Raw genomic sequence first — 15,487 nt, forward strand, 5'->3', positions numbered from 1 at the left:
ATCACCACTAAAAAAAACACGAAGAAGAAATATGAACCGGAAGTGACGGCAGCTCCTTTCCTGACGAAGCTAGATAAACAAACAAAAGCGAGACATTATTTTACACTTCTTAAAGAACCTGAGGTGATTTATATACACCTGTACTTATAGATATGACTAAGGGGAACGATTCTTCCAAGTGAGCGTCCCAGAACCAAAGATTAGACAGGCTAGCATCCGACCTGCTGAGTGAGCTGACAGGCTATGTGGCTAATAAGTTAGCTCGACATGTTTAATCTGGTGCTGTGTGAAGGAGCGACATGATGCCATGAAACTGAAGCAGTGCGAGCGAAAAGCTACACTTTTATTATAAAGGTAAGCTGCTTCAGTGAAATTAACTTTGACTGCACAACTGAAATGAAAAGTAAATGTTGAAATGGTGTTGCTTTATGCAAGTTAGTTTAATATTAACAACACATCAGTGCACGGTTGCATAAAACGTGAGAAGCTCTTCAATGGCTTGAATGAAAACATGTGAATGATCCTTACCCAAACTCTTGATTTTATCATTTTGTCTTGTTTTTGGCCAGTATGTTCCACAGAAAACCCTCCACATGTTGCTTTATTCTGAACCATATGTGCTGCTGATCAACTTGTTGTCCCTCTTTTCCTCCAAAGAAAGTGCGAAACAGGCAACTCTTGGAATAAGTTTCAAAAGTAACTGCACTCCGACACATCTCCTCATCGTCACCATGGCGTGGGCTCTCAAGCTGCCTCTCACTGATGAAGTGATCGAGTCCGGACTGGTCCAGGACTTTGATGCCAGTCTGTCGGGGATTGGCCAGGAGCTGGGTGCGGGGGCATACAGCATGAGGTACTGTAACAGATTTGGAGGGATTGAAGGATTTGCTGTCCATGTGCTATTGGTCTGACAGACATAAACATTAACTATATACCATATGGTATGTGACAGCTGTTCAATACAGTATAAATGAGTTTCAGACTGGCAAAGAATAATCATCTATCTTTGTGTTCCTTAATGGATATTTTTATGTAAGCTTTGGCTCAAAAGGATGTCTCTTTCAGTCGACACATTAGACAATTTTAAGAAAATATACTACCTACCTTAGTCTCAATGTTGTTTTTTTTCCTAAACTAGATTTGTACAGTGATTGTTGATGACCAGGGTTGCAAAATTCTGGGAACTTTGAAAGTTGGAAACTTTCCATGGGAATTAACAGGAATTTATGAGAATAAACCAGTAACTTAATAGGGAACTTAAATATAGTTGAGGGAAATATATTTGAGCATAATCCTGACTAAAACAACCAGATTTCATGCAAGTACAGTTGAATATCTATGCAGAGCCCTCCTCAACAAGGCTGGACAGTGACACTGAAGAGGAAGAGTCAGAGTTGGATGTTGAGGAAGTGGACATGGAGGATGTTGATGAGACCCAGGAAGAGCCCATTGCCTTAAAGGATTTAGCAAAAATGCAGAGGCTAGGCTTGAGAAGCTTGAGGGAAGATGCTTTTTTATTTGCATGTTGAATGGGACTTTTTTGGAGGGAGAGGGACTCTCTTCATTTAACATTTTGAATGGGACTTTGTTGGGATTGCGTTATTGTTAATTTTTGAATGGGTTGGGTAGGGTGGATGAGTAATATTTAACTCAACATTCATATTTTTGTTTGATACAGTTCTACTTACACATAAATCTTACCATTAAATTACCCTCAATTCCCATAAATTCCTATAATTCCCATGGAAGGTTTCCAATTTAGAATATTCCCCAAATTCCCCAGCTTAACTTCCCATGGAAATTTACCTGAAGCTTTCCACCCCTTTGCAACCCTACTGATGACTGATGAACTTGTTCTATACTTAATCCCTCGTAGTTCTGATCAAACTCCCTCCCTTGCAAAAAATCCTCACTGCCATGTGTTTTTTAATGTAATCAAAAATAGTCACCACATCAATTTTATTAATGTGGACTGCACCAAATGTCCTCTCATCTAGTCTCTGTGTACACATCAGTGTGCAGCTTGATGAGAGAATATCTTCACACTCTCAATCTGGGCATGAACATGTTGGGTCCTGAAGCTCTGAGAGATAACAGAAGGGCAAATGAATCAGCACATACAGATAAAATGCTAAGCTCAGCTTTGCTTGGTGACTATCAGATGAAGGATACTCTATGCTGAAATGTGTTCCAAGCTTCTTGGGCTATCGCTGTGCAGATTAGCCGTGATACATGAGTGTTCATTTATCTCCACACAGTCCTGTGGTTGTTAATTTTCTTTTAAAAGATTATTAAGTGGAAGAAAGGATATTTATGATTCTTGAGCTCAGTTATTTTATGGAGAAAATTATGGGAAATCCATGCAGGATTTGCTGACTCAAACGCTTTGCTGTGCTGGAGAAAGATAGCTCTTTTGTGCTATTTTCTGTCTGGTTAAGTGCTCTGTTAAATGATACTGTGCAGGCTGCAAAGTGCCCACTTGTTCCTAACATTCCGCGGTAGAGCGAGGCAAAGAGCTCCTGGCTGGATACCTTGGTATTTGGAAAGGTTGCTCTGGCTGCCTACATTGTAATAAATACACTGCATTAGCTGACTAACAAAATAACCCACCATCCAGCCGGAGGAGCCGTCTACTGATGGTTGGTTGGTTTAAAGCTATCTGTAATAATAATAATAATGATAATAATAATAAGGTATAAAGATTTTGCTCTGTTTGACATGTTGGATGAAGAAGACAGGTTGAATTGTTCTGCATATCAGCTCACTTACAGTGTTGTTGTTCTGATCTCTGTTCTCCAGTGATGTTCTTGCCCTCCCCATCTTCAAGCAGGAAGAGTCCAACTTACCCCCAGACTCAGAAAACCAGATCCTTCCCTTCCAGTATGTTCTGTGTGCAGCTACCTCGCCAGCTGTCAAACTGCATGATGAAACACTCACCTACCTCAACCAAGGTTAGCACCTGCATCCCAGACACAGAGCACCTACCCCAGAAAACCAAGTAATTCTAACTCTCATTAAGATGATAACTGTGATCCTATTATGTTTGTCTTGCAATGAATACAGTTTTGCATTCCTTTACAGCCATTTTCCTGATAGGTATGATAATGAAAGTTAGAGTTGTAAATGTCTGGGGTTTACAACAGTCTTTTTTATCACTGTGTTCTTGTCATTGCAGGCCAGTCCTATGAAATAAGAATGCTTGACAATCGAAAAATTGGGGAGCTTCCAGAAATCACTGATAAATTGGTGAAGGTGAGACTCAGATACAGAGGCTAAAAAAAACACAAGAGCAAGTTTAAATCTGTTACTTTCACATGTATTAATCTACTTTCTCTGAATTTCAGAGCATCATCCGAGTGGTGTTTCACGACCGCCGTCTTCAGTACACAGAGCACCAGCAGCTGGAAGGCTGGCGCTGGAACAGGCCCGGTGATCGGATCCTCGATCTAGGTGAGCACTGACTCAAACATGGCTGGTCTACGAAATAGTGGATTGTATTTGTGGGTTGTATTAAAGTGTATGGTCTAGATCTGCTCTTCTGTTGTGATTTGACACTATATGAATACATATTGATTGATTGATTGATTGCTTTGCAACCTTGTATGTTTACATTAACCATTGGATAATTAAGCTCAGGACAGTGACTGTCAATCTGAACTACAAGTACATGATTTAGATGACAGTGTTAATGGTATGGAGAGCTTTGTGTTTTAAACATTCATTTAATAACAGCCTGTTTCACATTGATCCATTGCAGATATCCCCATGTCCGTCGGCATAATCGACCCCAGGGCTAACCCTACTCAGCTTAACACTGTGGAGTTCCTTTGGGACCCATCAAAAAGAACCTCAGTTTTTATCCAGGTAGCATGATGGACAAAAGTTTTTCTTTCATTCATGAAAAAGTAGAACAGCAGTAATCTTCATCAGTTTTTAGATCATCATGTAGCTAAGCTTGTTAACGTGTAGTGCACTCATCTATTCTCTCTTTAAAGTGGCAAACTGAGTGTCAGTCTGCAGCCTGTAACTACTAATACAAGATATGTTTGCTGATAGATTTCTCAACACTTTGTAGTTTATTGAGTGTTTTCTCCTCTCTGACTTTAGCTTTATATCCCCTTCCTTTTGTAGGTACACTGCATCAGCACAGAATTCACCATGCGTAAGCACGGAGGAGAAAAGGGCGTGCCGTTCCGCGTCCAGATCGACACATTTAAAGGGAACGACAGTGACGAGTACACAGAACACCTCCACTCAGCCTCCTGCCAGGTCAAAGTCTTCAAGGTGAGAGGAAGGAGAAGGAACATTGATGTGACGCGATGCAAATGCAGCATGATGCACACACTGATCCATGTAAATGACTCCTCCCTGACCTGTTTCAGCCTAAAGGTGCGGACAGAAAGCAGAAGACGGACAGGGAGAAGATGGAGAAGAGGGCGCCTCAAGAGAAAGAGAAGTACCAGCCCTCTTATGAAACCACAATACTGACAGAGGTTAGTGTATAAACAGGCACGGTAATGTCATTTATAGAGCTTAATTACTGCATAGAGCAATTAAAAGTACTTTACAAAGTTAAAAACAGAACATTAGGGGAGTTATATTGAGCCAAAACAAGACAACAATCCAATCAGCTTTATTTGTATAACACCTTTCATGCATACAAGCATGCTGCCCCAAGGGCTTCACATAGAACAAACAGACAGAACAATTACAGCAACAGATACATAATAAAGGACTAAAGAGAGAGTGATGATGATGATAAAATGCTTTCAAACAAAGTAAAATGATAGAGTAAAAATTATTTTAAATAATGTCAGAATCAATGAAATAAATTAAAATCAGAGAAAACAAAATTAATTAATACCTGACAAAACAAGAAAGGAAAAAACAATCTACTGTTAAAAGCAAAAATTGAAATGTAGATCAATGAGTCCAAATTAAAAGATAGATTAAAAAGAGGTTTTTAATCCAGTTTTAAAAACACAGAGTTTACTTTTCTGATGTGGAAAGGCAGTGAGTTATTGAAAGGTTGCAATCAGTCAGTTTGCAGTTTTTCTTTGTGCTTAAGTGTCTCCTTTTATTCCTGTATTTATTTTTACTTCCATGTTAAAGAATCAGAATCAGAAATACTTTATTTATACCGGGGGAAATTCAGTTGTTAAAGAATGCTCTTATACACAGAATGAAAAAGTCAAAATATGAATAGACATAGGCTTTTTTTAAACTGTATTTTATTATATTTTATTGTATTTTATATTTAAATTTTTGCTATTTAAGAGCTGGAAGAGAGAAACAGCATCTCGTTTTTCCTGTATGTCTTTGTATATATAGTGAAAATTGACAATAAAAACATTTGAATCTCTAGAAAGAAGGAATAAAATAAGATATAAATACGAATGAAACAATATAATTTGGATTAATAATAAGTAAATACAGAAACACAGAATAGTCACAGTTTGCTATGTACAAAAGCACTGGGAATGAAGGTATTGTATACAGGATGTTGAAGTGGTAGGGATGTTGCACAGTGTATTGCACGTTATTGCACAGAGTACAGAATGGAATGAAAGGGATGAAGGAATTCATAACAACAAAGTTATTTATTTATTGAGTGCAGTAAAGAGCTCTAAGATGGTAAGGGAGAAAAAACAAAAGCCAGAGCTGTGTACATCAGCTCTGACTGGAACTGCAACTTCCTTCTTTTTTTATAATCATCACATCTTTCAGTAAATTTTTAGTTGCTTGATTCTGAGAAATGGTAAAAAATTGCTCATCACAATTTCCGAGCTCAAGAACATGGATATCTGTTGTTTCCTTGTTTTGACTGAGCAGCCAGAACAAAAAATATTCACTTCACTATGATACAGAGAGGAGTAAAGCAAGAAATCCTCACATATAGAAACAATGAAAAACAAATGTTTCAGTACTAAGTCCAGTTTTTGATTGATTGATTGATTAACATGACCTCCAGCTCAAGCTTTACAGTAATGTAGACGCCTCAGTGACAACAGTGTTGATGTTTTGCAGTGCTGCCCCTGGCCTGAGGTCACGTACGTCAGCAACTCTCCGTCTCCCGCCTTCAACAGCACACACAACAGCTTCCCAGTCGCAGAAGGGTATGAGTGTTTCAAGATCTCTGCCAATGCTTCATCTGTAATTCTCCTTGAATGAAATTTACCATTAAATCAGCTTAGTGGCTGTTTCAGTTTACGTGCATTCATCTTCATGTTGATGTCAGTATCCTCCTTTTGGTTCTATCCTCATTGATTTTTTTTTTTGTATCCTCTTTAGAAATGGATCACCGACCCACCAGCCTGAGCCCGTCGTTCAGGTAGTGGATGTAAGTGTTAATCGCTCTTTTAGTTAACTGCCCTTCTACCTCCTGCATCACTGAACCACTGCATATTTATATTCACAAGTGCAAAGCTGACATCTGCCGGGTGTTAAACCCCGGCTTCCCGAGAGATTATATTTGGCACTCTGTAATTTTCAAACAAACAAAAAAGAGCTTAGCCTTCCTCAAAATGGGAATTGAGAGCGTTTAATGACGGTAAATCAGAAATGCAGGGTCAACTCAGAAAAAACAGAAGATATAAAAAAACCCTGTCTATGCATGACAGGGAGCGAGCCGAAGATCCAACTCTTGTATTTAACCTTGAATCAAAACTTATCTGTACGCTCTACACTGTATGTTTGAGCAAAGAGCGCAGAGTCACTTAATCAACAGTGAGAGAAGTGAAACTCTGCACAATGACATTGTTGCATTATAAAGTATGTTTGAATACATTTAGGTTGTTTGGTCTTGAGAGCATATCTGCTGTACGACTAAAACTAAACAGCTTCAATGATTCTTATTGTTTTCTCAAGTTAAGGGTGTGTTACAGATAACTGTTCCCTTCCAAAAAGACATACAGTAATTTCATTGAAGCCTTCAAAAGACTAACTCTGTGATGTCCCTCAGGATTTTGAATCATTTATTTTACTGGGCTCCATCTTTCTTTTCTCTTCTCCTCAGAACTTGTTACCCACAACGACTCCAGCGGATGCACAACAGTGGCTTCTGAGAAACCGCTTCTCGCCCTTCTGTCGACTCTTCACCAACTTTTCAGGTAAGATGTCTCTTAAAGCCAAATTCCACCAGATCCGTATCCTGTCCATCTCTGATCCGTCACAGCACGGGGTCTGATAGGTTTCAATTCTAGTCAATGTGTTAACTCCAACTGGATCTGCTCTGCTGCGTTCTGGCTGTATCTCTGATTCAGCATGACAGAACGCATCGGATCAGATATGCAAGACTTCTATTTTTGCCGGATCATGACGCATCAATATGCACAGAGCAGATGGAGCAGGAAAGGAAGTCAGGCACCAGAACAAATGAAAACATCTGGTTAATTTTCAGAATAAAACACTCTGTGTTATCACCAGATTGTATTTCACTTAACTACAACAACAACAAACCGTCATGATGAGTGGAACCAGGCCTGGAGTCATCAAGTCAGAGGTTTTCAGAGGACCATAAAGACAGCATGGATGAGGAGAGGAGGAGGAGAATCCTTGATTCAGTAATTACCGTTGGAAAACCTTGGTCACATGACTCCAGTTGTCCATCGGTCCTGCTCTGTGCTGCATTCTGAAAACGCAATCGGTGGGTGTTGACGTATGAGAGAGCACAGAGGCGGACCAGGCACGGATCTGGTGGAAGTCCTGTGTTTGATACACGCCATCATGATGTCACTCATGTGAGCTTGACTGAGACACTCCTTCATGTCTCTGGTCACTTGCAGCTTTTAGGAGTAAAGAGGCAGATTGTGTTGACACAGCTCTTTTCAGTCTCCTCTGAACATAAACTCACTGATGATTTTTTACACGTTTGAAGAAGCTCCAGAGTTCCTCTAAAATCAAAGTCACGACAGCAATTGGACCCTGTAGCTTTTTTTAGTATCACTTTCAAAAACACACAGAAATGAATTCAGATGTGTTCACAGAAGGAAAGGCTAAAGCAGCATGAGGTAAGACACGCACAGCCAGGAATGAAACACCCTTTGTGTAAACCATTTACACAACACTGCAAAAAGTGAATCACTGATTCTCACTGGCCAAAAGGGAATGTAACAGACCTTGAAACGCTGGGTGAGTCAGTAATAAGTTGATGTGGAGGTTCTTCTTATGTCAGATCAAACAAGAGAGGCGTTCCAAAAAAGGGAGAGATGGAGCTATAATCAGAGCTGAATCCCTCCCTGTAGTTAGGATTGTTTTCTCAAATAATTTAGTCACTTTTTGCCTTTATTTGATAGGATAGCTTAGGAGAGAGGAAATGTGGGGAAAGAGATGACATGCACCAAACATGTCAGGACTGGGATTCGATCCTACAGCCTATCTGATGGATATCACAGCCTCAGTACATGCAGCGCCTGTTAACAGATTGAGCTAAAGTCGCAGCTCTGTATTTTGATTTTAATTTGATTTTAAGAAGGTTTTGACACTCTTAAGCAACCTCTTGTTTGTATTTCCCAGGGGCCGATCTCTTAAAACTGACCAGAGAGGATGTCATTCAGATCTGCGGTCCAGCTGATGGTATAAGACTCTTCAATGCACTGAAGGGACGGTGAGTCTTTGTTAATTCTACACCATCTTCCATCTCATCTGCCATCAGTAACATGAAATACTTCAACATTGGCAGATTCTCTTGTTAATCATTCCCTGTGAACACTGATTGCAGAGTGGTACGCCCGAGGCTGACCATCTATGTTTGCCAGGAGTCTCAGCAGGCTCGAGAGCAGCAACCCAAACAGGAAAATGGAGAGGCTGCTGCCAACACTTTCTTTGGTGAGTGCTCGTTTGTGGTTCATGGAAACTTCTTGAATCCAGGGCAGGATGACTCAGTTTCACAGAATTTTACCCATGTCAAGCAATCAATCATCAGAGTATTTCTAATTTGAAGTATATATGCTTGCTCTTTCTACTGCTATTCTTAAGTGATTATCGTGAACTAAAAATTGGGAATGGAATCGTGAGTTGAGTGTATCCTTGGTCCAAGGAAGGAACTGGCAACAAAGTCATGGATGTCCACGGCTCATTGATGTGTGTGGGACTGAAAATTGCTGAAAAAGTTGATGCTGGTTCTGATAGAAAGGTGCATCACAGTTGGTTGTGTGTGGGGCTGTGTAGCCACAGACCGGTCAGGGTGCCCATTCTTACTCCACTCCACTGCCAAAAGCACCTACAATGGGCACTTTAGCATCAGAACTGGACCAAGGAGCAATGAAAGAAAGCGACTGCGAGAAATGCGTCAGTGTTGACCAGCCTCTAAATCCCCTAGATCGCAGTCCAGTCCAGCATCTGTGGGATGTGCTGGACCTGCATTTCCAATCCACAGAGGCTTCACCTCGCAACTTCCAGGACAAAAAGGATCCGCTTCTAACTAGGGGTGTCCCGATCTGATATTGATACCGGATATCTGTCCGTTATCAGCAAAAAAAAACAGTATCGGATTATATAGGCCTAGGCCTCCTAGGTCAGGGTTACGGTTAGGGTTAGAGTTAAGGATAGGGTTAAGGTTAGGGTTAGGGTTATGATTGGGGTTAGGGTTAGGGTTCGTAGTGATGGGAAGTCTTTTCAGAGAGCCGGCTCTTTTGACTTGGCTCCCAAAGAAGAGCCGGCTCTTTTGACTCCCGAACGACTCTTAATTTAGGATATTTTGTAGCCGTATGTTTTACCTTAACTTTGCAAAAACTAAAGGTTTGTGTGTTGAAAACCCTTTAACGTACTGTGTTTTTATGAGAAGCCTCATAATTGCCCAATTTTGTGCATTTATTCTGTTACAAAACCATTCTTACTTTTGTTTACTATTTTAACCAAACTTTTTTATTGTATAATTTAACAAAAAACTGCACACATATCCACAGAACAGAACCAGAACCAAACTCAAGCAAACAGAACCAGAACCAAACTCAAGCAAACAGAACCAGAACCAAACTCACGCAAACAGAACCAGAACCAAACTCAAGCAAACAGAACCAGAGCCAACTCAAGATAACAGAACCAGAGCCAAACTCATGTAAACAGAACCAGAACCAAACTCAAGCAAACAGAACCAGAGCCAACTCAAGATAACAGAACCAGAGCAAACTCAAGCAAACAGAACCAGAACAAACTCAAGCAAACAGTACCAGAACAAACTCAAGCAAACAGTACCAGAACAAACTCAAGCAAACAAAACTAGAACAAACTCAAGCAAACAAAACCAGAACCGATACTTGATTAATTGTTGACATTCCTAGTTTTTTAATCAGGGATCACATGAAGTTGCCTCGAGCCATGTCTCTTAAGTAGTTGTCTCTTAAAGACTGAAGCTTTTGCACTTGCAGGTATCGATGGGAATTGAGCCCCACTTTTCATTATTAATCTCTAACTGTACGCCTGGACACTATTGTTTTGTTCTACTCTGGTAGCTGCTGGTGTATACTATGTACCCAAATACCATGTTCTTAAACTTATAACACACAAGTTGCTGTTAGTGTAGCTTTGAAAGTAAAATTCATCAAGCGTTCTACTCAAGAGAACTCTGATCTCTGTTGTGTTTTTGTAAAAGGAACATTTAGATTCACAAAATACAGAGTCACAAAACCAACATTAAGGAGATATTTTACTGTACGTAAATACCAGAAACAAAGCTAATGTGTTTCTTTTCTGTCTGTTTTGTTCCCTCCAGTATATCATGCTATTTACCTGGAGGATCTCACATCTGGTGAGCTAACAGAGAAGATTGCACAGCTCTTCAACATCTCACCCAGACAGATAAACCAGATCTTTAAACAGGGACCCACAGGTATCCATGTGCTGGTCAGTGACGAGGTAAGATCACGTTTTCTTTGTATGACCTTGCTGCTTCATGATTACACCTTCAAACCACACTTATTAGTTCCTCCTGCATTAATCATTATTGTCTTCTTATATACAGATGATTCAGAACTTCCAGGATGAAGTGTGTTTCGTATTGGACACGATGAAAGGTATGTGAATGTGATGATGATTTATCTGTTTCTATATTTAACATGGAGCCTTGATGAGCTTCATCAGTTTATTTATAACACCCGTCTCACCTGCCATGTTTTCCATCTTCCTTCTAGACGACACAAATGACGGCTACCACATCATTCTGAAGTGAACTCTGAGCAGGAGACTAGTTCCTCTTTAGACCCGATCCAGTCTGCCCCTCTAGAGCTTCTCACTCCTCGCTGTACCTGGAAGATGCGGGGATGCCCCAAGCATGCTCCTGAGGCTGCTTGGAAGACTATGCGACTGAAGCACACAGCCCTCTCCTCACTAAACGTTACTGTCTTACTTTCAAAGAAGTGACTGTCACTGTGGTGGCGTAACGTCCTTCTCGCCCTGCCTCTCTTGCCCTGTAATGGTTGCATTCTCCTCTGTCGCTTATGTTCCATGAAAGAGGTTAGCGGCACTGCAGCTGCTATCCCTCTTCATTTGTTAGCTGAGCATCTGGTGTGCCAAGACTCTGTGCTTCTGAAACAGTTTGTTGTCTGTTTAACAACCAATGGCCAAAAAAAGGAAAGGAAAAAAGACATGGCGACAAAAACAGAGAGACCTTGATACTACACAACTCTCAGCCCTTAATGCAGGAGGATTTCCATATCAGGACCGACTCATGATAGTCTGACGGAAACACGGTAAAGCCAATACAATCACACTGTCGCACAAAAGATCCAAGAGAGGAATCGGACGTAGCAGCAAGAGGGACAAAAAGGGAAACTGTTGGAATCCAGCTGTTGTCTGTAAAATCTTTGATTCCTTTTTCAAATCTAACGTTGTGAGTTTTTGGCCGGTTTGAGCTGTTACCCCGAAGAGAAAAAACCCTTTTTATATGACTCCCAAACACTGTTTGGTCGCTGTAGTTAGTGTAGAGCCATAGACTGTGTCAAAGAAGTGGATTTAGCATCTGTGACATCTCCAAGTTGTTGTGGACTTCTGCTATGTCTGCAACAAATATTTGACATTTAGGATGTCACCATCTTGTACTTTGGGAGCCACAAGTAACTGCATGCAGACAGAAGGGTGGATGTCACAACTTGTCTGTGCTACGCCTCTGCCCCTGTTGACAGGATATTTGAGATAGAAATCTTCATTTACAATCCCTACATAAAATGTAGAATTTGTATGTTATGGTCTGGATTGTCAGTATGAGAAGTGTTCTGGTTTCTGTTTATAAAACCTTTGTAATCCAAGTAGTATTGACCAATCCTGTATCAGCAGGCCTTCTTGCATACAGGAGAAACACTCTGATGGAGAGCAAAAGCAGGAGAGCCACAATGCCAGCTCCCATTTGCTGTAATCTGAAGCAGTTTGATTGTCTCTAAAAACAGATATCTGCATACAAGTGCAGCTATCAACCAGATAAAGAATTTAACTTGAGAGACAAATTAGCATAATGCTGTGTGGGGAGAGCCAATCATGACTTACATTTCACAGCACAGCACAGCATCAAGCAGATGTCTCTAAAGTGACTTTTTTTAACCTAGAACTGATTCAATTTCCAAGCTCCCTGGAATGCATCAGAATTAATTGACCCCCATTTCACAAGCAAGCAATTTAAAGGTCATTTGGGGCTCCTCTTGAGGACAGACCTGACAAACCTAAACTTTAGCTGTCAAAACCGGCATCATGATGATATTTGGGTAAAATTAAGACCTGTTACCTGCTAGTAAGCCATGAGAAACGGCAAAATGAACCTAAGAATCACAGTGAAACTGAGACCCACCAGAAACAGATGACAGATGCTACTCTAGGAGATGACAGAAGAAATGAAAGGGTTTATTTTGCATACGTATCTTGAGGGGCGAATTTTGCTTTGCACAAGGTCAAATGTGAAGTTGCTGTTTGGATGCTAAACAATGCAGCGTAGGAGAAGGACATCTGGGCTGGAAATAGTTGAGTTCTAGCTGCTGGTTACTTTAGAACAACCAAGAAGTTGGTGATTGTTCCCAGTGGCATATATCAATGTGAGACAATAACTGATGGGTTATGTGATTCCCGTAGTTGTGAATCTTTTATCACAATGTAGCCATGCTCCAAAACATACTCTTGGACTGACTTTTGTTTTTGATTTTCAGTAAATGTATCGATCATTTGCAAAATGAAGGTTTATTCCGATTTTAAGATGTGATTTTATTGAAAAGAGGAAGCAGTAGGGTTCGTTTTTTAATTGTTTTTATTCAACTGGTCCTCTTTTTGAAACCAGTGCAGCCACCACTTGCTGGCTTTTAGAAAGAACACATTGAAAGCTGTTCTGAGGGTAAAGAGCTACATCCACTTCTTTTGTACAGTCTATGTGTAGTGCGCTTACAGGCCCTTGTGGTTACAAGTTTTGAATGATTATGAAAACACTGTCTATGTAAGTGATCAACGTTGCAACACCAGCAAACTATCCCTGGTCCATGTGCTTCCTAATTCTGTCAGCTTATTCAGCATTTCATTCTGTTTTTGCTATTTTTCCACATTATGTGTAAATAGAGCTTTATTTTAATTTTACCTGCCCATTGAACTTTGCATTTCTTTTTACAGTTTTTATTTCATCTTTTACATTTTCACGTCTCCTCATTGTTTCTGGATGTTACCACTTCCAACCACTAATACATATAATGCTGTTGGGCTCACCACCGGAGCTGCATGTGAACATGTGTGGTTAGTCTGTGTCGTGCCCTTGAACAGCTTACATGAAAGTGATAGCCTGAATATATAAGTATCCATCTTTACACAGTGATCAGCATTATTAAAACTCTTAACCATGTACTGTCCAAAAGCTGCTGTTTGTCTCTCTCTTGCAGTGTTTACAAAAAATCATTTTGTTTTTGAGCTGTATGTTACTGTGGACCTGAAGTGCTAATCACAACGGCCGGTTTTCTGATTTGCCGTAGTGTTTTCTGGATTGTCATCATGTTTTCTGATTTACCATAGTGAATTGCACTTCAGGGCCACCGTAGTATATTACCTAAAGCAGGGGTTCCCATACTTTTCAGCCCGCAACCTCCAAAATATAGTTGCCAAAGACTTGTGACCCCCCACTGTCTCTCAAAGTGATTTAATGTGGCTTCATTTAGCTGGTCTGCAGAAAATTAGCCTAACGACACAAGCATGTGTTTGTGTTTCCTGTGCTGTTATGCATTAACCTGCTGCTACTGGTGCTTTTGATAATTAACTGTTCACTAACACTAAACTTAGGAGACATCTGGCAAAAAGAAAGGCAGAAAACTCATTATATTTGTTATTTTCAAGGGTTTATTTCAAGTTTAGCGACTATTTTGTTGATATTTTTTACTATAACTGGTAAAATGTACTACTTTCGGATAACTTAAAGCTGGGGTTGGTTGTCACAGAAAACTAGCATGAATTTGAATGTAGCATTTCCTCAGGCCTCCGTCTAACCCCTCCCCTCCTCCCCTTGGAGCTCCTCCAAAATGACGCCCCCCGCTCACATGCACGAGCGCCACTTATTTGCGACCATATGATGGTGACTGATTCAAAACCGGTCCTCACAAAACATTATCATAGTGAAAGATAAAAACACAAACAACATGGCTATTATTAGTACTCACAACTGTCAGCATTATCCAGTTGTACTGGTGACACGATATCAGGAGAAAAGTTATAACACATATAATACTGTAACAGCTCTACTGTTTGTTAAACGTGTTCAGTGTAGATGTTCTTAATTCCTACAGTGTTGACAGTAAGTGAAGGCATCAGGAGAGGTGTAGAGTGTGTGAGCGGGAGAGAGGAGAGACAAGAGGAGAAGTTCTTCATTCATTCAAACATTGATTGTTGCTTTGTTGGTTGGCGTGGTAACGGCCGACAGTGACGTTTTTTTAAACTTCTCTCACAACGTGTTCACGAATCAGCTCGTCATCCCTACAGCGTCCGGACAGACGCTACAACATTTACATTTTCTGTAGGACTTACTGAATGTCATTCATTCTTTTGCTTGTCAGAGCCCCCGTGGTGAGAGCTTGTTAGACTCTGATCTGGGCAGTAAATAGTCAGGGGAAGCAGAGGCAGGGGATGGGGACTCGGAGTGCAGGCTGGGGAAATGTACGCGCAGGAGGCGGGCAGAACAGCAGGACGGGATTTGATTGGTTTAAAATTTGGGGACCCAAAAACAGTGATTGGTTGGTGTTTTCCCAGGTTTGCTCCGGCTGTAGATAGCAGCTTTTTTTCCACTCTTTTTCAGGAACACATTATGTACTGATTGCTATTAAGACATAAAGATCATTTTGATTAGCATAACAAAAAGTGTATCTAAATCTGACTACCAACCCCAGCTTTAAAAAAAAAACTAAAAACATTCTGGAAGACTTCTCACGACCCCCCCATTTGTGTCCCGTGACCCCCCCCCCCAGAGGGTCCAGACCCACACTTTGGGAACCCCTGACCTAAAGTGAAAAGAGAGTGCTATAAGCATTTCTGAATGCTTCTC

The 15,487-nt window shown here is 40.6% G+C and overlaps 1 protein-coding gene across 2 annotated transcripts; it reads left to right on the forward strand.

The window, feature by feature from the left end:
- Positions 1 to 13,816, forward strand: tfcp2 (transcription factor CP2). 2 transcript variants are annotated; one of them, XM_034695947.1, is made up of 16 exons: positions 1 to 354; positions 658 to 853; positions 2,800 to 2,951; positions 3,176 to 3,252; positions 3,345 to 3,450; positions 3,758 to 3,864; positions 4,132 to 4,284; positions 4,383 to 4,493; positions 6,028 to 6,116; positions 6,292 to 6,340; positions 7,016 to 7,109; positions 8,515 to 8,605; positions 8,720 to 8,826; positions 10,712 to 10,854; positions 10,961 to 11,012; positions 11,130 to 13,816. In XM_034695947.1, exons 2-16 carry the CDS (start codon positions 732 to 734, stop codon positions 11,165 to 11,167), a joined length of 1,491 nt encoding a protein of 496 aa, XP_034551838.1. In that variant the 5' UTR covers positions 1 to 354; positions 658 to 731; the 3' UTR covers positions 11,168 to 13,816. The 2 variants fall into 2 exon arrangements, with proteins under 2 accessions (XP_034551838.1, XP_034551839.1); XM_034695948.1 differs by having other exon boundaries at positions 662 to 853.
- Positions 13,817 to 15,487: the final 1,671 nt, after the last annotated feature.

Source organism: Notolabrus celidotus, chromosome 11 (genome assembly GCF_009762535.1).
Source record: "Notolabrus celidotus isolate fNotCel1 chromosome 11, fNotCel1.pri, whole genome shotgun sequence".
NCBI lineage: Eukaryota > Metazoa > Chordata > Actinopteri > Labriformes > Labridae > Notolabrus > Notolabrus celidotus.